General features: G+C 45.6%; 1 protein-coding gene across 1 annotated transcript; it reads right to left on the reverse strand.

The window, feature by feature from the left end:
• Positions 1–1,044: 1,044 nt before the first annotated feature.
• tnfsf11 (TNF superfamily member 11) lies at positions 1,045–11,178 on the reverse strand. Its single transcript, XM_026376616.1, has 4 exons — positions 10,764–11,178; positions 8,503–8,538; positions 5,356–5,485; positions 1,045–3,690 (listed from the first exon to the last, which is right to left on the reverse strand). Exons 1-4 carry the CDS (start codon positions 10,962–10,964, stop codon positions 3,257–3,259), a joined length of 801 nt encoding a protein of 266 aa, XP_026232401.1. The 5' UTR covers positions 10,965–11,178; the 3' UTR covers positions 1,045–3,256.
• Positions 11,179–21,954: the final 10,776 nt, after the last annotated feature.

Genomic DNA, 21,954 nt, shown 5'->3' on the forward strand with positions numbered 1-21,954 from the left:
TTTCCCTGTGTTTGTGTGTGTGTGCAAGGTGGGGGTCCAGTGGACGCCAAGCTTTCCATAATGTTTACTGACACAACACATTTTAATGGTTTCTGCTCAGCGCCAAGAGTTGAGAAATCAAGTCACTTCAAAAGGGTGGCACACAACGGAAGTCCATTGTTTACACTTATGGCTTCAACAACTGTTTAAATCTGAAACACAGCCGGCCTATGGACGCCGCAGCCGAATTGTTCTGCTGTTGCAAAACTCTGCAAGTATTGTTTGTTATTGGCATAAAATAGTTCTTCAGAATCCTCCCTTTAGGCACAAGTGAACACGAATTACCTTAGAAGTATATATAATTATATATAATTAAATACTACACTTTTTCAGTCAGTGCTGTGTACATGTGAAAATCTGGCAAAGAAACTATGTCAGAACCTGAAAACTAATCAGCTCCTTATGCAACGCAGCCAAGTCTTTTTCCTGAAACCTCAGATTTCGTTTCAAACTCTCAGTAACGTTTGAACAATGAGCTGAAAGCCGTGTGAGGTCCATACAGCACAAACGTGTGAACCCCAGCCATTCTCTGGCTATACGCTGGTGAACGCCCAACTGCAGACAATAGAGGAATTGTCTGGTTTCGGGTCCAACATTAAAACAGTTCTTCGCGCGCCTATGCCGTGGGGCTTCATGGGAGCCCCATCACTGCAGTGATCCAAACGGCTTTCAGACATAACAGCAGAGTAACAGAATTCTCATTATTCCCGTCCCATGCTGTCTGTTCTGTGTTTATTCTGCAGGTCACACTGTGCTGGGGTCCACATGTCTGCTGCAGTTCTTCTATACAACCCATGTCTGTAATGCGCTGGTGGGCTGCAGCGGGGCTAAAGGAACAGCAGGACTTCACACTTTGGAAAATTCAACCACTGTGGCCAAAGATTGTGCAGATGATCAGATTGCGCATCACAATAACAGTGAGGGTGGCCTGTTTATCAGGTTACAGTGTCAGGTGACTGGGACTCAATCGTCCTCACTCAAACAACAGCACACGTGAAACACAGCTACAAAAGTAGTTTTTTTATTAAAACATACACAAACATAAATAAAAAAAAACAACACTGAATGAAAAAATCTATCACTTAAAATTAGATGAAGGTCTCGGCACAGTTATGGTACAATCTTGCAGAAGAAAAATATTTTCATATTGTTTTTGGCTAAGCAGTTGCACACAGAATTGTCAAAATTAATATACATAAATATGGAATTTAAAATGAAGCCCCTGTGTTTTAATAACAAAAAGCGTGTCTAGGTTTGCCTCTAAGTGCTGTATAATGATAGATGTCATATAGACATAAAATATAGATGGTTTTACAGCCGAAAGGTCACTTTAACAATGACCTGTTCTGTAGCTAATAAATAAATACTTAGTGCATATTCCCATTTACCTCACTGAAGAGCCAAATGAAAAAAAAGATTTAAGTTAAAGATGAACCAAACTCAATTTGGCTCCTCTAGTTAAAGAAAAGAGTCTATTCATGTCACTTCAGGTCAGACAGTCCAGCTATCTGCATCGCTTGTTGATTGTCATAAACATAAACACGTCATTTCCTCTGTGTCGTGACATTGTCGTGTAGTTGCCTTCAGTGAAAAAGGCCAATCGTTCCAGTGCTGTGAAGAACTGTTGAACCCCCTCCTGACTTCTTCTCTTCTGTGTCAATCTCACTCTAAACTAGCACAAGTAACCTGAGCGAACCCTAAATACAAGTTTGAGACGATGACTTCACACTGTACCATCTGGACCAGTGTGAGGAAAAAGGAGTTCCGCCTTAGTTACTTTATCTAAAAAGCCAAACTGGACTCCTCAGTCTGGGACGGCTTACAAAGCTGTTTCTAAAGCTGTGAGACTCCACACATCCACAGTGAGAGACACCATCTACAAACAGAAGAATCAGAACAAGAGGGAACTGTCCCACAAGTGGCGGAGCGTCCAAAACAAGTCCAAGAGCTCAGGGACGACTCATCCAGGAAGTCACCAAACATCCAAGGTAAATGTCCAGACCTCCCTCCGTTATCATGACTCCACCGTCTGATAGACACTGGGTAGAAACAGTGGGGAAGTGAAAACCACCGATAACTCAGAAGAACATTAATGCTCGTCTGAAATCGGCCACAGCTCACAGAGAAACCCTTAAACCGCTCGGGAGAGTGTGTGGAGGTCAGGGGTTCGGTAAAGTGTGGAGGGGCAGCGTGATGATGATGTGTGCTTCAGGACCAGGACGACTTGTGGTCCTCAGGTCAGTCTGAGAGTCGAAGCTCCAGCACAACTGAGTTAATGCAGCAAGACAATGATCCAAAGCTGAGAGGAAGTCGACCTCTGACCGTGTCAAATGAGGAGCTGAACCAGCTGTTCAGGTTCAGGTGTTAGATCCTCTTAGTTTGAAGATCAGAGACAGTTCAATGTGAGATAAACAGAAAGAGAAGGAATCAGGAGCAGGTCCCACAGTTTCCACAGCACTGTAGATTTCATTAGAGACAGAAACTGGATAACAATGACTCTTTGAAGCACACACACACACACGCACACACACACACACACATGCACACACACGCACACTTTTTAAATCGGTTTTGTTGCTTCAAAGTGAATCTTTCATGGCACTAAATGTCGACGGAGCCTCGAGTCTGAGCTCACTGCTGCTCACTGTTACTTACTGTGTGGACGCCTCAATGCCTGCAACTTTCTTAAAGGGAAACGCTGGTGCCTTCGCTGCCGTGGGCCAGAGACAGGCCTGGACGTCTTGTTATTTTTATCCTGTACAATCAGTACAAGCAGATGCTCCATCAGCTACACTGTTCTTTTTGGACATCTCCTCCCCCAATAAACACTGTGAAATCCTTTCTCCCTGTCGTGGCAACAAACTTAGTTCCTTGTGGTTTGTTTATTTAGACCATAAACACACGTCTATGCTTATGAATCTGAAGTCGTTCCAATAAAAACCGCAGTACCATTAAAAAAGAAATTCTAGAAAGTCCAGTGCTATTTTGAAATGACGCCGAGCATCTCGTGTTTGGACGAAGGTTTTAAAAAGTGACACATTTTCTATTATTCTTCTAAAACAAGGGCTCCCGGGTTATTGGATGAAGAGCAATGTAAAAAAAACAACACATGTACAATAAAAACACTTTTTTGAATCAACATTATGAGTCAATAACAGTGGTTCTTTGGCATATCAAATGTTCAGTAGCATGTCCGCTTCCCAAGTGTGTTTCAATTTCAGTTACCCAATTTTACAGCCCCAAAATACGTCCCTTCTCCCTCGGGGTCCAGCATCCAAGCATTGGACACATTGACAAACAGGGTGTCTCCGTCCTCCAGCCGGATGCCTCGGCCCTGCTGGGCGCAGTACATGTTATAAGTCGTGTTGTTCCAGCGCATGGTGCTTCCGGTCTTCATGAGCATCATAGCCTTGCTGTTTTTGATGCTCTCGTAATAGATGTACTGGATGAGCTGGGTGTTGCTAACATCCACCTGAGGGGTCCCGGTCTGACCGCTGTTTGCTCCCACGTAATAGTAGCGGAAGCAGGTCTTGGCGTAAACATAGTAGAACCCGGGCTCCATCACCTGCAGTTTGCCCTTCTGATACTCCATCCTGTGGCGGTATCCATGCTCCACATCCCAGTCGATGGTCACGGCCTTTGGCTCGCCCTCTGCATGGCAACAAAAGAGGTTTGGTTAATTCATCCATCTGTTCATCTTCATTAGTTTAGAACTAATCAAACTGTGATTAGTGATTAAAAAGTTGTTCCTCAGTTAAAACTACTGAATTAGTTTAATTTAGAATAAAACAATTCTAAAAAGGACGGCAGTGAGGTTCAGCTCGTTGGTACTGTCGATCCCGGCTTTAATACTTTGATTCACTGCTGCTCTAACTGCATCACTTGCAGCTGCAGCAGGAAGCAGCTGTTCTCAGAGAAGACGTCTGCTACCTGCTCAGCAGGAAACACGTGCGGCTGCTAATGATGGTTCAACTTACAGACCTTCTAAGAACTGATTGGCTTTTCTACGAACCACATCATTATGTCACTGTAGACATTTAGGTCTCAACAATGGCAAAGTTCAGGTCATTCTTTTTGCATTAGACAGAGCTTCGCTAGTTCTGTTTCTAAAAAACTGTCAGTCAGAAAGTTCAACTCCACCTCTACCAGTTTTGCTAGATAAGAGATGATTGTTCCAAAGAACTGGTTCCAGGCCTCAGACCGCCTTTGTGGGAAACAGGGGGTTTTATCACCTTAGAAAACGATGAGATCACAACACGCTTCAATCATGAGCTAGTGGATAATGTCCATCGTGTGGTCTAACGATGTCTGTCGCACTGGATACAGGAAACCCAAGTCAACAAATGAGTCAGAAACTTTACAGTGATTCATTTACTTATCGTGGAAAATGATCCAATATCAAATACTTGTGTGTGGACATGGTTTTGTATAGTGAACCCGCACCTTCACTAACGGCTGTGTCCCCCTTTCACAGGAATATCTTCAACTAAACGTTTCCAGTAACTGTTTATCAGCCCTGCACATCGGCTTGGAGGGATTTCATCACATTCCTGCTCACAGAGCAGCTTCGACTCGGGGATGCTGGTTGGCTTCATCTCATGAACTGCTTCAGCTTCGGCTCCTCCCACATTTCAAGAGGACTGAGGTCAAGACCAAACATACAAACATAACATTTCTTATTTAAGGCCAGATGTGCGACTTCGGTCTCATCTGTCCACCTCGTGTGTTTTCTGGCATGTCCTTGAACAAACTGTAGACCAGCAGCAAAGCCTTGAAAACCATTGTTGTTCAGTGTTGGACACACGAACACTGATATTTATCACTGCAACACAGGCCTTCAGTTAGCTAGACGTCACCCTGAGCCTCCATGTGACCTGTCGGGATATAATACACCTGCTCTGTGTGATCTTCGCTGGTCTTCAGTCCTGGTATTGAACATGGTCCATTTATCTGTCTGAGTCCAAACACTGTAGAAATTCCTCTGTAAGTATTTTACAGCCTGGTGAACATCAACAACTCTTCTTCTACTTTGTTTGAGCCTTGATGACGGATGTTCATACTTTTACCACACACAAATATGTAAAATAGAATTTTTAACAGTAAAAACTAAATATTCCGTCTCATTTGTTTAGTTAGTTTGTCTGAACCTGTGGTAAAATCACATTTAAAGTCTTATTTGTGCAGAAATACAGAAACAGAGTTCACTCATTGTCAGGTCTCTTCCTCGGTTTTATACCAGGCTGTTACTGGGTGTTAATATCTGAAAACATTATTAGTGTGTTTTGATGTGGTGATCCAAAAACAGTCTGGACTCACTCTTGGAGTACTCTTGGTGCACGTCGATGGGTAGATGAGCAGATGGCAGGCTCTCTTTGGGAGTTTTGCACCCTTTATTTCTATTCCTCTTGTCTTTCAGCGCGTTGAGCACTGGCTCCGTCTGCACTTCCTGCAGGAAAACAGGAAAAGCTCATTGAACAAACACTGATTGAAAGATAGAAGGTCAAAAATATCATTTGGAGCTTTTTTTAACTGTGTGTGTGTGTGTGTGTGTGTGTGTGTGTGTGTGTGCTATCCTACTCTGAGAAGTTGCCCAATTTGAAAACTACACCGGCACCAGTAAAAAGACAAGAGTTTTTCTGAGAGCAACACTATGATTTTGACATATTTCACCACAGCTTTGTTCTGTTGTCTCTCTGAATAACTGCTTCTTTGCCATTGGTGTGTGTGTGTGTGTGTGTGTGTGTGTGTGTATCTGAAGACAGTAAGTGGATAAGTGTACATGAACTGCATGGCCTCTTTGTCTCGCCTGCTCACTCTGTATTACAGCCGTGGTCGTATTTGGGGCCCGAGGCTGCGACGGTCCCTCCCGCTAAGTGTAAACTTTCAGATAGGATTCAGATTTGGCACAGAAATAATCTGGACTGGATTCAGCTCTGAGTTCGGATTCTATTCAAGCCATCCATCCACAACCTGAGCTGGCCTGTCCCCCGCAGGCAACACAGAGCATATACACTCAAGGAAAACATGGTTTCCAAGCAAGTAAACAGTTACTGAACTAAAACTGCCAACTGTGCTATAAATCAGGTGTGACTGCTTTGTTCCTTCTATTGTATTTTACAGTCACACAAAACTTTTCAGGGAAGTCTAATTATGTTTGTGTACTCTACTGTGTATTTATCCACGTCTGCAGCAGATAGAAATAAAAGTAGTAAATATGGAAATCATACAAGCATCAATACACTAATATTTTAATATTGATTCATTTGAATATTTCCTGACGAAGCTTTTTTCGTTTCATAGTTACCATCGACTCTAATACTCTCAGGTATCCTGTCAATCTGAACTCTCTAACTAACGCTGAGCCAACACCTAAAGTAAGAACGAGGACAGGGAAACAGAAAGTGTTGAAATGGCCAGAATACCAACGTACCCATTTATAAACCACACACACTGCATCTGATCCCAAACATTGCTACACACTCCAAATAAACGGAGCCTCGTTCACTCCTGCCAACACCATTAACATGGTTTTGTAACACTGCACCTGTGCCATGCTAATATTACTGTCGAGTATTTATCCACAACCCAGCTGCAGACGAATTTGCGCGGCTCTCAAACTAAGATTAGCAGCGTCTGTCTCCAAAAACAATTTGCTGCACAAACATGTTTATAGTGCAGGGTCCTGGAATGAGACTGGGGTAAACAACGTCTTGCCAAGGCTACGAAGTAATTGTGAATGTGCTCCCGATTGGCCCCACACTGTGGGATCTATCTTGATTTGTGGCGAGACCATGTCATACCTCTTAACCCAGAGAGGAGAGATTATTTAGACAAAGTAGCAGCAGCCTGGCAGCTTCCTGATCTACACTGTGATCTAGAATTAAAATGCGACACAGTGACAGACACTCTGCACCAGACGGAGTTGCTACACAACGTTGAAATATACCGTCCGTCCAGCTACGGCTGACTTGATTGCACATGCTCGGTGCTCCAATACCACAGTGCAGCCCTTTAACTACACACCACACACATCAGTCAGCGTCTCTATTATGTTGATGAGTGGTTTGTGAGATGCTACCCAAGGAAAAAAAAAAGTCCTCTCACTCAAAGCGTGGCCACCAAAGCAGATCCTCTCTTTGTGTTTCATAGTGCATCAGTCAGACCTCCTTCTTGCTCAGTTGTACAGATCTCCACAGACTGTAAACATTCAGGTCATGAGCTCTGCCTGATTCATGGTGCTGCGTTCTCACCACTCCCTGTGATCGCGCTGACCACAGCCCCAGCCCGGTGTAGGCCAAGGCCTGCACATCCTGTCTCACATCAAAGAGCTGCACGGCGAAGCTGGACTGCAGAGCTGACAGCTGTCCTCTGAGGTCTGCTCTCTAACAAATCTCCTCAACAGTCTCCAGAGAGCAGCAGCGGTCTCAGGCCTGACTCTAACACAACAAAGTGTGGGCCAAATGGACCTGTCACCCTGACACCTCATAAAGCTACCAGCATGTCTCCCCGTGCTCCATGGGAAACAGCCGAGGGCTAAAGACAGAACGAGCTCCTCGAGCCAAAACAGGCTGGGTGGTTTGTGTAAGTACTCCACCAGGGACACCCAGGACAAACACAAATACATCATTTCAAAGGAAATTAAAGCATTATGGGAAACCAAACACTAGTGAGGCAAAGCAGTCCCTTTATTCTGTTATTCTGTTTCCTGGATGGATTTTGCTCTTGCTCTGCGAAACCTGTGCCAAAAAACGGGTGGCGGCTTCCAAAAGTGGATTAGAAAAAAAAAACAAAAAAAAACATGACTTCACCAATTAAGAATTCCTATTTTACAACTCCCTCATGTTACTGCTGATCATCGAAGGAACACTCTGCAACCACTGACGCCGACGAGTGACTCACTAATAGCTGGTGCAGTAAACTACTTTCTGTGCACGGAGCCAGAGCGCAATTAATCAAAGTGGTGGAAAAAGGAAGAAGCCATAACTGACAAGATGTTTGACCGTTTCTGAAAGACGGAAAGGTGTTTGTCCTGCTGCGGTCTGACCTCTCTCCAGACTCTGTGACCACCTAGGGTTTGGTGCTTGCTTTACAGAAGCGTGGCATGCACTAAAGCGAACACACCCATGGGAAAGTTGTGACTACTGTCAGTGCAAACCTACAGATGATTATCTTAATATCTGTGTTGCTGTAACTACTGTATATGCTCTTTTAAAAACAAAACCACGATACTACACGCACCGTACTTCCCCCTTGACTGTGACAGGGGGAAATACCTGATATGCTTCTTAAACAGATTAGCACTGGCTTCTGGGGCATTATTTTTGGCTCCGCAACCGCTCACTTTGTCTCATTTTATGAACTTGTCAACGACTGATGAGAGAAAATCAATCAAAGCAAAAAGACGACATGTTTGTAGGAGAAGAAATCGCAATCATTAATGGAGGGTGGTCCAGTCAAACTCACCTCTATGGGCCGGTGTGGCACTGTGGATAAATCTACCTGGAGACAGAAAGAGAAGAACTGAGGTTAGAGAGCTCAGAGTAACTCAATACCATAGCTATGCCCTCTCTAATGAGCAGCATCTGTTATGAGAACGTGGCCCTGACAGGTGTGGGTGGGAAGAATATTTTACTGAACTTACAGGAAAACAAGCAGCAATTCAGTTTGGATGTTTATGTGTGTGAGAGAGTGGGAGGTGAAGTAATTTTCCACATGTCACTCTGCATTCCAGCACTCTGCAGCAGGCAGCAGTCAAAGTGATGTGGACACTGATTCTCACTGAGGCTGGCTCTCAGTTCTCTAATGTAACGAGACAACAACAGATTTTCCATGAATTCCCACAAAGACACACAACAACAGAAGACACACTTCAGCCCGCGCCTTCAAATCGAAGCAGCGTGTTTTTTTAAACGCGGCCTCACTCAGCACATTCCGATGCAGGCACGGCGCTGAGCGGATTCCAGCTCCCTGCTCCGTCTCCAGGAAGTTGTACAGGTGTTGAGGGCAGAGGATGGTCAGGAGCCAAACTTCAGTCCGCACACAACTACTGACTCACGCTAAAAGTGCTGCCATATGCAGCTGTCATCGAATTCAGCAAAACGCTGACTGTCAAAGGAAACGTTCACAGTTTTCCGAGTGTGTCTTAAAACAACAGTCAGGTGCCTTCATGAGCACCAACCGTTCCTCATGTTCACACTGACCCCGAACTGATCGCTTCTTTAAGAGCGTTCAGTAGAAGCCACGGGGCCAAAACCCACAGTCCTTGTTCCGTGCAAGAACGTGTTCGAACAAGCATCAAGTTCAAGCAGCCAAATCCTTGGATCTCTTTTTAATGTCAAACTCATTATTTGTGTTGTGTTGTGTGTTTGAGCTGCAGTGGAAGGAAGCAAAGCAACAAAAGGACGGACGCCGTTAAGAAACGCTGCAACTGTGAAAGACGAGTTAGATAGTAAGATCATTAGTATTCAGACAAACACCGAGGATGTTGAGTCCATCACTTAGACAAACAACACCTGAAAGTAGGAAATGAGGAATGTTTACAGCAGGTAAAACCTGTTCCACTGGCACCTGACTGGATAATGTGAAAACCGATCCTTTAATCCACAGAACAGCTCGAACTGTGACCAGTGGGTCTCACATGCTGCTGGGCCTTGGTGTCTCATACTGATATCAACCCTGCACGCTGCTCTACAGTCCTCTGATCTTCTCTGTGGTCTCGACTCCTTCCCTCCCACTCTTTCATATTCTGTTTTCCTCTGGTTCACGTCCAGTAACTAGTTACCACCACACTGCAGCGTGTTTATGCCAAACACAAGCTGGAGAAGCTGAACGTACAAACACTGACAAAGAGGCAGACACAGAGAGAGACTGGTGTTCCCGGTGAACTCGGAGCATCCTGACACTCACTCATCACCTAAATGTAAATGTAAATGTTGTTTTACCAGGTTGCAGCACTGCAAACATCTGCTGCCTGACAAACAGCAGGGATCCGTGTGGGACTCCGTGTCTCCGACTCTGCTGTCCTACACATCACCCTCTCTGGCTCCTTGAGAACCAGCTCTGCTTCTGCTCACTGGTTTACATCTTCTGACTCAGATAAATTACAAATAGAGCTCCCTGCTGGCATGTAAACACGCGGCGCGTGAGAGAGTGCAGCCGAGTGAAAACATCTGGATTTAACAAACAAACGTTGGAGAGAAAAGTGACATTTGACGCAGAGATGTTATCGCCTCACTGCGGGTTCAGGGGGCTTTGAACCCGGTGGAGAAGCTTTGACAGAGCTAATCTCGTGAGATATTCTGCTCAGCTCTCCTCAGATGATATCTGCCAGCAGCGTTTCACCCGCCTGCCTCCGAGGCGCTGCGCCTTCAAACGCTCCAGATCTTGGCACACAACACTGCAGAACTGGCTCAATGCTGAAAGCTCTCTCTCTTTTGTACTTCTCTAGATAACACCCACTTTGCTTCTAGGACTTGTACTTCTAGGAGAACACGCCGCCGACTTGAAGTAGAGCTGGGAACCTTATCTTTACTTTTATGGCGCGTTGTAAAATTGCGCAAATATTGCGGCGCTATCAGAAGTCGCCTGAAGCCCAGTAAACATGTGTTGACAGTATTTGTAGAAACACATTTACACAGAGACTGGAAGCTACACAGCCAGTGACTTTACACAGTGTGTCACTGCGCACTGAACAGTCACTCACACACTCCGAGCCTCCTGCCTACCTCTTGCAGGTAACCGGTCAGGTGTAATAAGATCGCCACGCTGGAAGCCACCTGAAGCAGTCCCATTATAGCCAGGGTCCCGAACAGGAGCGGCCGGTACGTGGGCTCCGAGCTCTGCACCGGGTGGAAGCGGTGCTGCCCCGATTCGATGTCCACGGAGTTCCGCAGGTAGCCTCTATAGTCGCTGTGGGTAGCTGCCATGATGCGCGCTCTGTGTGTGCCGTTCAGCCCCGGGGCCAGGTCCCAGACTCAATGCAAGGAAGCAAACCGAGTCTGCAGAGTCCCTATAATCAGCGGTGGGAGGGCTGAGAGAGCTCGTTCCCCTCTGCAGCCAATCAGAGGGGTCCTCCGGTTCAGCTGCGAGACTGCGACAAGACCGGGAACTAGATCAATGTGATCAGGACAGGTAGAGCGGATCCTTTAAGGTTCCAGATGCCGATCAGGGAAACGTGTGAAGGTTTGATCCACCCCCTCCTGCACACCCCCGGGGAAACACTCACAGCAGGAGTAAGTTATGAAGGCATCATAAACCACATCAGTCCTTCAACCATCATCTCTGGAAACGTAGTAAAATGAAGTCATTCACTGTGATTTTAATAAACATGAATCAGTCTCTTTAAATCAGAACTCGTCTTTCAGTAAACTTTATTATTTTCTGACATGAAAACAGTTCATTAATTATGGTCTCAGACATTAAACTGCTGAGTATCTGTGTACACCGTGTTCTCTGTGTCAGGTTTCAGCCTCTGGAGCATGACTGACTCTTAACTAATGAAATGTCACAGAGCCGTGTGTGTGTGTGTGTGTGTGTGTGTGTGTGTGTGTGTGTGTGTGTGTGTGTGTGTGTGTGTGTGTGTGTGTGTGCAGGGACACTTTAAGAACAGGACAGAGTCATGAAATCATTGTTTACACATTGAATCCGGCTCTTCGGAGTCGGTATCAGGTCGAGTTCTGTTCGGTCACATCAGACAAAACACGATGGATGAAAATTCAAATTCACTCATTGAACTGATGAATCTGCCTCAAACGCTCCTCTGCAGTGTTGGAACTAAAAGAGGATTTCTGTTGAACGAGGTCTCAGGGACCAGGACCAGGACCAGGACCAGGACCAGCTAACTGACTGACTAATGAACCCAACACAGAAAAGCATCTGTGATTTAATCTTTGGTATTGGATAAATACCTGGAAGCTGTTATTCATGCACTTGTCATAACTCATGGTAATCATCTTTTATCTGGAATTATCCAGCAGGGGAATTTTCCCCCGCCGGCCTCCAGCTCATGGAGAATGTAGCTGCTGGACTGTGATGAAGCTGGACTCGACCAGCGTGGTCCTCACTTCCTGTAATTTTTCAGGGTGATAAGATCTTTGCACAATTCTTAGATATTAGAAACATCTGGATCAGGCTCGTGGAGAAGCGTCAGAGGACCTGTGAACTCACTGATGCATGTTTCCTGGTGGAGCCAGTGGAGGTCGTGTACTTTTTAATTACCAGAACATGTAGAAAACGCTTTCATGCATTTAAAAGACAAGACGAGCCAGTTTGATGGGTCCTTAATGTACAGTACATAAACTGAAACAAAGCTGAGGATAGTGGTTTGCTCCGTTAAATCTGACTCCTACAGTGACTCGTTTCCATGTTATACAGCAGGGGTGTTAGTTCACTCCACTAAACATAAAGTCTGCTGTGATCTAAACTGAAGTTCTGCTCAACTGCAATTACAAACAAGGACAAAGAAGCAGAAGCACTTTGACAGGTGGAAAAGGTTTGTGATGTGACATCTGACCTGCAGCGCTCCTGTTTCCTAAAGTTTTAAGAACTGTCTGACTTCAGGTCTGAAGCACAGATGACACCAAATCTAGATTTCCACTATTACAGCAAGCGAAGAACCTGAAACACCACATCATGGTGATTCATGCTGCGTGTGTGTTGTCTGACCACAGATTTCCCTGACAGCCCCCCCACAGGAACACACACGTCACTTCCTCTCACCTTCATTTAAGTCGTCTTGCTTCACTCTTATGGATGAACTTGCCTGAACAGTGAGTCCCGTGCTGTGCATCGCTGCATCGTATAACTGGGATTATCCCTGGTGTAGAACTTTCAACATTATCACGATGACTCATTCAGTGTTGAAATGAAGATCTGGATTCATGGCTACTGTTGGTTTGATGATGTAAATGAAGTAATGTGTCATGGTTTTGCTCTGTAAACAGAAAGTCACAATAATGAATGTGAATTTTCTGCTAATTATTCCAGAAGTGACCACCTACCTGCTGGCTCATGGTGAAGCTGGATTACAACCACAAACCAGATGCACAGTAGATGACCATGTGTCCTTAAGGTAATATGACTTCTATCACTCCTTTTCTATACTGAACATCACTTTATGCACTATTTGAACATAGTGAAGAAGCGAAAGACGTTCTGTAGACAATCGGAGTCTCCTGATCCGGCTGGAGGATCAGCACAGAACCGAAGTGCTTCAAAAACACGGTGTGTCACAAGTATTTAATTCAATTAACTGTATTCAGATGATTATCATGTTGTATCACAATGAGCAGATACCAGATGTCAAAGTACTCGAATATGGACCAAAACATGTTTCACTTTCATCTGAGACTGAGCAAAATGAGCGTTTATTGTGGGTCATGTCATATGTCACCTGATTAATCTGGGTCTATGTGAAAGAAGTCGGTCTAATATAATATATTTAATAATAATATCTTTCTTTATAATTCAGCCAACGGGTGAAACATATATAGAAAGGTACCAAGAACCATCGTCAGCAAATGTTGACATGGGATTCTCTCACATAAAGATCCAATCCGGAGACACCAAATGTCTTTTCAGGTCAATAAAGGAGTTCACACTGATCCACGAGTTCCAGTAGGAGAAGCAGCAGCAGACTGGCAGTGAACTGTGCAGCCACTTTATCGCAGCTTTTTCCACTGCTGATGGCAACTTGTTGCAGCTGGAAATCAAGACTGGTAAGAGCAATAAGACTGAAGCAAAGTGGTAAAATTATGGTCTGTTAGGGCAAAACAACGTGTTGAAAGATGCTCTGTAGAGCTGACGGGAGCCGCTCCATGATTCAGTAATTATCTGTGGGCTGTTCTGATGAGTGACGTCTTTCACATGACCCACAACCATTCGATCCATTGTTAATGTTTTAAACGACTGTGCCACTCTGTGCTCGGATGGCAAAGCCACTTGAACTTGAACCCCGTGCCACGGCTCCAGTTACACAACTAAAAAAAGTAAAAAAACACAAACACAAGATGATTCTATTAATTCTCACCTCCTATAATAATCTGCTCACACCTACGCTGTCTCATCACGTGGTTCTACTGGACCACCTCATTACGGCCGAGTGTCCACAGACGGTCCGGTGGTCACACACCGTGGCTGTTGCTGCATCTAAACATGGCAGCGGCTCCTGTTGGCCCAGAGAGTGACCTCCCTATCCTCGCTTGTTTCCACACTGCAAGCAGAACAACAGCGTAGTATTTGAAAACCCAGCAGAAAACGAGCCTCCTTTAGGAACACGAGTTATTTTAGGCAGAAGCAGTGACAATGGAAAGGAGGGGTGGTTGTAGTAGGTTGGGAAATCCAAGCAGATTTCTGGGTGCCAGAGGAGTTCATGGGAGAAAGCTGGCTTTTTATATGTGCCCCCCTTCCCCACAGCCATCAAACCTCATGGCGCTACAATCATTTAATACTCCATCATTATGGGCTTTCTAACTTCATAAAACCACACACGATTTCAGTTATGTTGTAGTATGACCACATCCCCCCCCCCTTACTATTGCTCTTAATTTTTACAGCGCTTGTACAGAACTGCCTCTGTTGATGTTTTGCTTCTGAAACATAGCACAATGTCTGGAGCCTGTGCTCAGCCAGAAGCTTCTCCTGACGTTGTTTTAGAGCGAGCACAGCGAGGACGTAGATCTTATCTTTCCCAAAAGACCTTGTGAACGCATGTCACGGCTCCATCGACCTCTTGCACTTGGCTGGCCGTGGCCTGGTCTTGGCATCGGTTCTGGATGTGGTACCACGAAGCACTCTTCTCTCGGTCAGGGGCCGTTAATACACCGTGAGAACTTGTGTTAGCTGTGGGCTTCCTGTGCCCTCAGTTATTTCCTTGAGGAGTCAGGAGCACTGTGGTGCAGGCCGTGTTCAGGTTAATATGTTTGTTTGGGTTGTATCCCACGTTGAGTCATCAAATGTGCACATTCGAACACAGTTACGCGTGTGAGCGAGAGCGAGTGTTGGGACGGCCGCCATGCCCATGTGAGAGAGTGGAACATGATACTCTCTGAGACGACGACAGACAGACAGCCAAAAGCCCTGTAGCTGAGGAACACGAGGAAAAACATCATGAAGCATGAACAAGAGGGGAAAGTAGAACGGAGAGAGAGTAACACAGAGGAGCCCGTGTAACTGCATGCAAGGTAAAACCCGAGACGACTCCTGCAGTGGTACCATTAACTGATTATCTCCGGGTTTATGAGCATTCCTAGTTCACCGTGTTGTTGCACTGCCAACGTTAAACTCAGGAACCTAGCACTCATCCGTGAACCCTGACGTCAGCAGTTTATCGAGGTCAAAGCTGAAAGTTCACGGTTCACAGACAGACTGTGGAGTCACAGTGAGCCGGGTCCGGTCAGTCTGGTTCTGCCCATGGCTATTTCAGCTTCAAAGCAACCAGCAGGATTCCACTGGATTCAGCTTGTTTTGAAACCATAAGGGTAGAGATGCATAAATTAGAGAAGCCAAATATGAGGAAATGGTTGAGCTGCTGCCTGGCATAAATATTTGATGGCACGGATCCTGGGCATAGTATCTGATTAACTGAGCACTGTGAAACAATAACGTGCCCTCTGGAGATTCCTCGAGTGGGACGTTGAAGGCTGAAGGTAAAATAAGCTCGGATTTTTCCACTGTTTATTACTGGTCTCTTTTATCTGATGGAGAGGACTCACGGCACGAAGAGCAGGGAATTGTCTCTCTCTCCCCTCACTCCCACATCCTCTGTGGTGAGAAGGTCACTCCGAGTCTGCTATAAAACACACACACACACACACACACACACACACACACACACGCTCTTTCTCCTCACACGAAACTTCCGCCTCCATAGCAACCCCACTGTTTACACCCCACTCTCCTCCCCTCCCCCCAGCTCTCCCGTCACATCACACCAGCCTGCGGTTTTATCAAAACTACACATTGAAAAGAAAATTAGAGCGATGATCAGCCCAAACAGGGATATTCCAGACCATTAGGCTGATCCTGTTTCAGTTGTGGGCTGCAGAGTGTGGGAGAGTTGGGGTGAACGCTGAGCACAGTGTTGAGGGAAACGCAGGCGAATGACAGTGACACCACCAGAGCTGGCAGCAGAGCCGCGTGCATTGTGATGTATTATTTATTCTGACGTTATTATCTGACTGTTCTATGTTTTTTGGTATTAATGGTGCTCTTTAGTTTTCCTCAAGAGCCGCAGCGGATGTTGAAAAAAAAGCTGTGGCGAGGCTCACGTGACCTGCTGAGAGAGAGAGTCTGCCCCTACTGGACAAAGTGGACCGGCCTCCTCCTGAAGTACATACTACATGTACTACAGTTAGAAATGATGCATATGATGAAGAAATATGCAGATATAATCAAACCTGTTTCAAATGTAGACAAGCAAAACCAGTGAGGCTCCACTCACACCGTGCTCGGAGCTAAATGTTAATGTTTAGCAGCTGCAGTGGTTAATACGTCCAGTGAGGTAACATCTGCTAATTAGCACTAAACATGCTCTCAGATTTAAACTTAACAATCTTTTGAGATTTATGACCACAAATTGGAAACAAACTATGTAAGTGTCAAGCACCAGGAGAAAGGCTGGTGGTGCTGTGCAGAAAAAGTACTGAGGATTCATCTTCCAGGCTCCGTGGATGTCTCTACTACAGCCATCCAGCAGATATTGAGCTATTTCAGGCTGAACCAAAGTGGTGGGCTGACCGACAAACCGGAGTTGGCATCCGTAGACTCGAGAATGGCTCAAAATATAGAGATAAAAACTGCCACAAACACTTGTCTGCAGAGGAAAAACATGTAGCGTGCACACCCATGTGGGCACACACAAAAAAAGACACGGGCTTTTTGCTCAGTCACTGGGAGCCAAGCTTTTATTGTTCAAACGCATGTGAACAGTGTGTCTCCGCCACTTGGAGCCTGAACACTCTGTCAGCACTCCCCCCTGTGCTCCTACATCCTCCAACCCTCTGCTGCTTCCTCTTCGCTCCCCTGCTTCCCCTCTTCCTCCCGTCTCCACCTTACATCACACTGCGGACTGTGTTCAAACGCGAGATTGTGACCGTGGGAATCTGGAAGATTTACCAGTGACACAGCAGCTACAGGAGCCCAGACCCCTCCAGGACCTGACATGCAGAATGGAAATCACTTCACTAATTAATGAGAATTCAATTAGACTATGAACCAGTTGGTGCTTCTTGTTGCACCGTCTTCTTCCTCCATGATGAGGAAACCTCAACAGACTAACCCCTTCTACTCCCACAGGCCTAAAGATGGATGGAAACACTCACTAATTTTCATTTTCCTTTGCTGATTGTCTTGAATTTTGTGGAACATTTAAATGGAAACCCCCTCAGCGAAGCATTCTCAATCAGACATTTAGTCTTATAACAGGAAATCCACTGCTCGTCTGACTGCCATCTAACCGGGCCCCGGAAACAGAGGATGAGGATGGAGGAGGAGGAAAAGGAAACACACTATGGTAGGACCAACCATGACATCAGCAGGAGACGTCTCTAATTCAATTGGCCGCGTCAGCATCTCCCAGACTTCCCCTCTGCTTCCTCTCTGTGGTCACATCAAAGTGGCGTGAAGACACGGGCGATGCTGTCATCGTCAAGGTGGGGCTGAGTGTGGATGAAGCTTTGTGAGATCATCGAGAGATGATTTGTCAAGATGTTTCCTCATGAATGTGCTGCCTGTCAAACCCAAACTCACACATACATACACACCTGAGTCAATAAGCAGTGGGAGTAGAAGCAGACGAACGGAGACACAACAGTGGATGAAACAATCTTCTTGCTGTTCTCTGTTCCTCCAGGGTGGGAACATGATGTGCAGCGTGCACCAGCGGAGGGATGCCTGTTGTTTTTGTGAGTCAGACAAACTCACTGCTCATGTTCGCAGATAATACCTAATTTTATTTACCACGTTACCAGGTTCATGCCAAGCTCCAGCTTCTGTTTTCAATCACCAAAGAGTCAAAACACAACTGCCCTTCTTGACTACATTTCCCCTCCACCCAACATCTACTCCTTCGGCTCTCTTCCAATAATTTGCACATAAACAATATTCATTTCAACGTGATTCAGCTGTTCCATTTGACATGAGCTCTTATCTCTTGCTGTTGCCCTGCTCTGTTTCATCACTGCCTCCAACCCTTCGCTCCCACGCTGATACGTTTCATTGTGCCAGGCTCTGAGTTGCCCTGGGAGCTGAAATGTCCACGCCTGCCATTTGGCTTTTACACACTCACAGTTACAGCATCACTGTGTGGTCACTCCTAGAAAAAAGCAGACAATAGCAGGGAAAAGTCACGTTTGTCCTCATGAGTGTTTCCAACTCCACGGTGGTGACTCTGTGGGATGTTTCATTAGTCCTGAAGTAACTCATAAAGTCAACAGGATTATGGAAGTTTACCACGAGTTCTGTTACCATGACATGAGCACAAACATCACAGGAGGATACCTGATATGTTTTTAGATCAGTGAGTCCAAACAGGGAGCACCTCCCTCGAGCAAACTTTGAGTGTGAGTGAGTGAGTAGCTTGTGTGTGTGTAACTAATGTGACACAACCGAAAGTGTAATTTCATTTAGAAATATATCTGCACAGAAAGTGCATGAAAAGTTACTGGAAAGCAACAGAGACGTTGGAGTAGCGGTGGGGCAGCAGAGGAAGTTCAACCTGGGTGGAGCTAGTGAAAAATCAGTGCTTGTCCCGTCATTAAACCGCTGCGGTGCCTCTGAGCGAGGCCCTCGTTAACCCTTCTGCTCCAGTGAAGCTGCTCAGTGGTTGAACTGGACAATTTCCAGGTGTGATTGTGATTTGAAGTACTGGGCAAAGAGCTGGTCCACGGAGGCCCTCAAGTGCATGTAGGGGACATTCAGAGGACCTAACACAGGGCACCAGTGGGCAGCGTGTGAGCAAGCGATGAAGGCTGAGTCACCCTGGGTGGGGTGGGGGGATATGCATTGTTAGGGCTGAATTATCTGCCAGCAGTGGCTCCACACACGCCCCACAAGCTCATTTACTGGGTAACTAAAGTATAAATAGCTACAATGCAACTGAACTGTAGGCGAAACATGTTCCCTTTTATAGAGTTTGTGTAAAATAACATAAATCAGCTGTGAGGTTATGAGGACTTCATCTGACAAGACTGTGGGGTGCATAGAAACAAAGAAGTGCCAGTGCTGAACGTGGGAGAAGAAGAACGGAGCAGCTCATGATGTGCTTTAGCATGACGTCCTGCACTGCAGTCAAACAAGGTGCAGGTGGTGCAAATGTTCTGAACACTCGCTTTCATAAATCCAGTGGGAAAGTTGAACACTGAGTAAAACAAACAAAGAATCTCTTCAAAGTTTTCCAGTTTGCAAAAAAGATGTGACCAATTAGATTTTCCACTCCATAAATATCATCAGTATAACATTTGGACTGCAGGATCACAACCTCCGCCTCAAAACAACCAATCACCAGTTCCAGGAGACAATTAATATGGGATTTAGCCTTTATGGCTGTGGAAGCGCCTCATTGCTTTTCATGCTACAGTGCGGTAGGTCATCCAGCATGACTGCATACCCACCTCCGTGATTCAGCCCCTCGCACCTATTAGTCCGCAGTGATGAAAGAAAGATCAGATGCATCAGAGAAGAACATAAAAAAAGGCAAAACAAAGGAGGTGTTCTTCAGCCCGGAGTAAACAAAAGCCTAGTGGGGATGATGTAGCTGGTTTTCCCCTCTCCAACACAAAGCCCAGTACAGTATATCATGGATTCCATGGGCTTGACTCAAACATCCACCCTCCTCTCCCTTCGTCCACTGGACTCTCCCAACAACCCGGCCGTTTGTTGCTGTTGGGAGGGAAGTGATGTCAGTGAATCACAAATCGACACGGTGGGGGGGTAGGCAGCGGGAGGATGCTCCAAGCCAGGATCCAGCCTATGTGATGTCAGAGACTGTGTGTGTGTGTGTGTGTGTGTGTGTGTGTCAGAGACATCAGTGTGGAACAGGCTGAGGCTGGTGTGTTATCAGGCTCCCGTCTGTCTCCACACTGCTGACTGATCATTTTCTGCTGTGCACTCTTTGTGTGTGTGTGTGTGTGTGTGTGTTGTTGCGCACACTCTTGAAATCTGTCAGAACAAATTAATAAACACATGGTTTCCTGCTTTCCTTGAAAACTGTTGTGTCTAAGTGGCATTCCTGTGGTTTCATGCCTTCAAAGGCGTTGCAGCATCTGATTAGGGTTTCTGTGGTCATGTTTTAGCAACAGTATCATCCCAGATACTCATCCAACTGTAGCCACCTCAAGTATCAACACACACACTCGGAATAATTGTTAGTGTGTGTCACTTAACCACTTTACCATCATGATGCTTTCTCATCCAGGACATTTACCGATAACCTAGCTCCTACTTCCACTGCCGAGAAGAGGAAGACAGAGGAAATGATGATCACACGTTAGTGCATGTAAGAAAGACGGATTTTACCAACTAAGCTTTAACGACCACGTCTCCTGCATCTCTTGGGCATCTATCTCTAAAGTAACACACTAGTTGTGAACAGAGTGGTCAAAGCGACAGGCCTTCCTACCTGAGCTCCCTAATCCAGGTCGACAATCCCTCTTGCTCTCTGCATTGATAGGGAACAGAGTCTAGACCGAGTCTAGACCTCCTTACTCTTCTTCTCCCTTGTTGCTTTGGAGAAAAGCATCTGATGAATGACTAAATGTAAAGATGAAATCAGAATAGCAGTGATTATGTGATCACACCTGTTACTGTGTCTCTTTTTGCCTCTTCCTTGGTTCAACATGCAGTGAAGAAGTGCACGCTGGGATGTGTTTTGGTTTGAAGCCACATCAGTAAGTGAAGGGACTTTCCCCATTTATTTTTACTTTTTCTTGCATGCTGCGTCTGGGTGCAGACACTGATAATGATTCAAAAAACAGAATAAACCATCTGGTAGTGCATGCCATGCAGTCTGAGACTGTAGAAATGTTTTATGACTGATTAACATAACTTTGCTTCTCTGGTCTCTCTGGTTTTCTGTTACAGATTCTCAATTGCCCATGAACCAGGCTGCTCCCTGACTCAGTACAGGATCAGGATTTGTCATGTTCCTCAGGAACAAGAAGCGGGAAAGCCATTCTTGTTCATCTCACTGAGATTTGCAGAGATTTAAATCTCATACACCCACGTATCCTCTAATTCAAAGTCGGCTGGAAATGACATCATTCGGGACGAGCCACCCACAACTGTATCCTTGTATGGCCACTCTGGGAATCTCTTGTTGTCTGTCGGCAGCTTCCCACTGCTCAAAAGATCAGAGATGTGCTTGTCAGACACATTCCGCGCCTCCTGTATCACCATACAGCCTGCAATTAGGCATCCCCACCTTCCCTCCCGCTTCAATCTGTCTTCTTGTCTCTACACCCCCTTCAGACAGACGCCTCCATTCATCCTCTGACAGGTATCGGCCATTGTAGAGAACATTATCTAATTATACACGTATGCCTGTGTGGTACGGCAACAATGGCTGTTTTGTGCAACCGTATCCAGGCAGAACTGAGAACTGTGGCACTGTTATTGCGACCGACTTTAATAAAGACACATCCCTTCTGTTTCCTTTGGCACCTGCAGCACAGGGAACAGGGAGGAGGCAGACCATCCTCTGCTGCTGAAGTGGCAGCTGTTAAATAGGTTCAGAGGAATCTCTGTGGTTAGCAACAGACTGTTACATCCCACAATCAGGATTTTAAATATACAAACAGAAAGAGAGACAAAAGGCCTCAAGACAAATGCATGAGGAACTCCTCTGAAAGTACAGGATCAGCAAAAGACTGGATGAAACGTCATGTTTGAATAGAGCCACTTCCCTGATCTGTGAAGTGGAAC

The sequence above is a fragment of the Anabas testudineus genome, chromosome 21 (genome assembly GCF_900324465.2).
Source record: "Anabas testudineus chromosome 21, fAnaTes1.2, whole genome shotgun sequence".
In the NCBI taxonomy this organism is placed as follows: domain Eukaryota; kingdom Metazoa; phylum Chordata; class Actinopteri; order Anabantiformes; family Anabantidae; genus Anabas; species Anabas testudineus.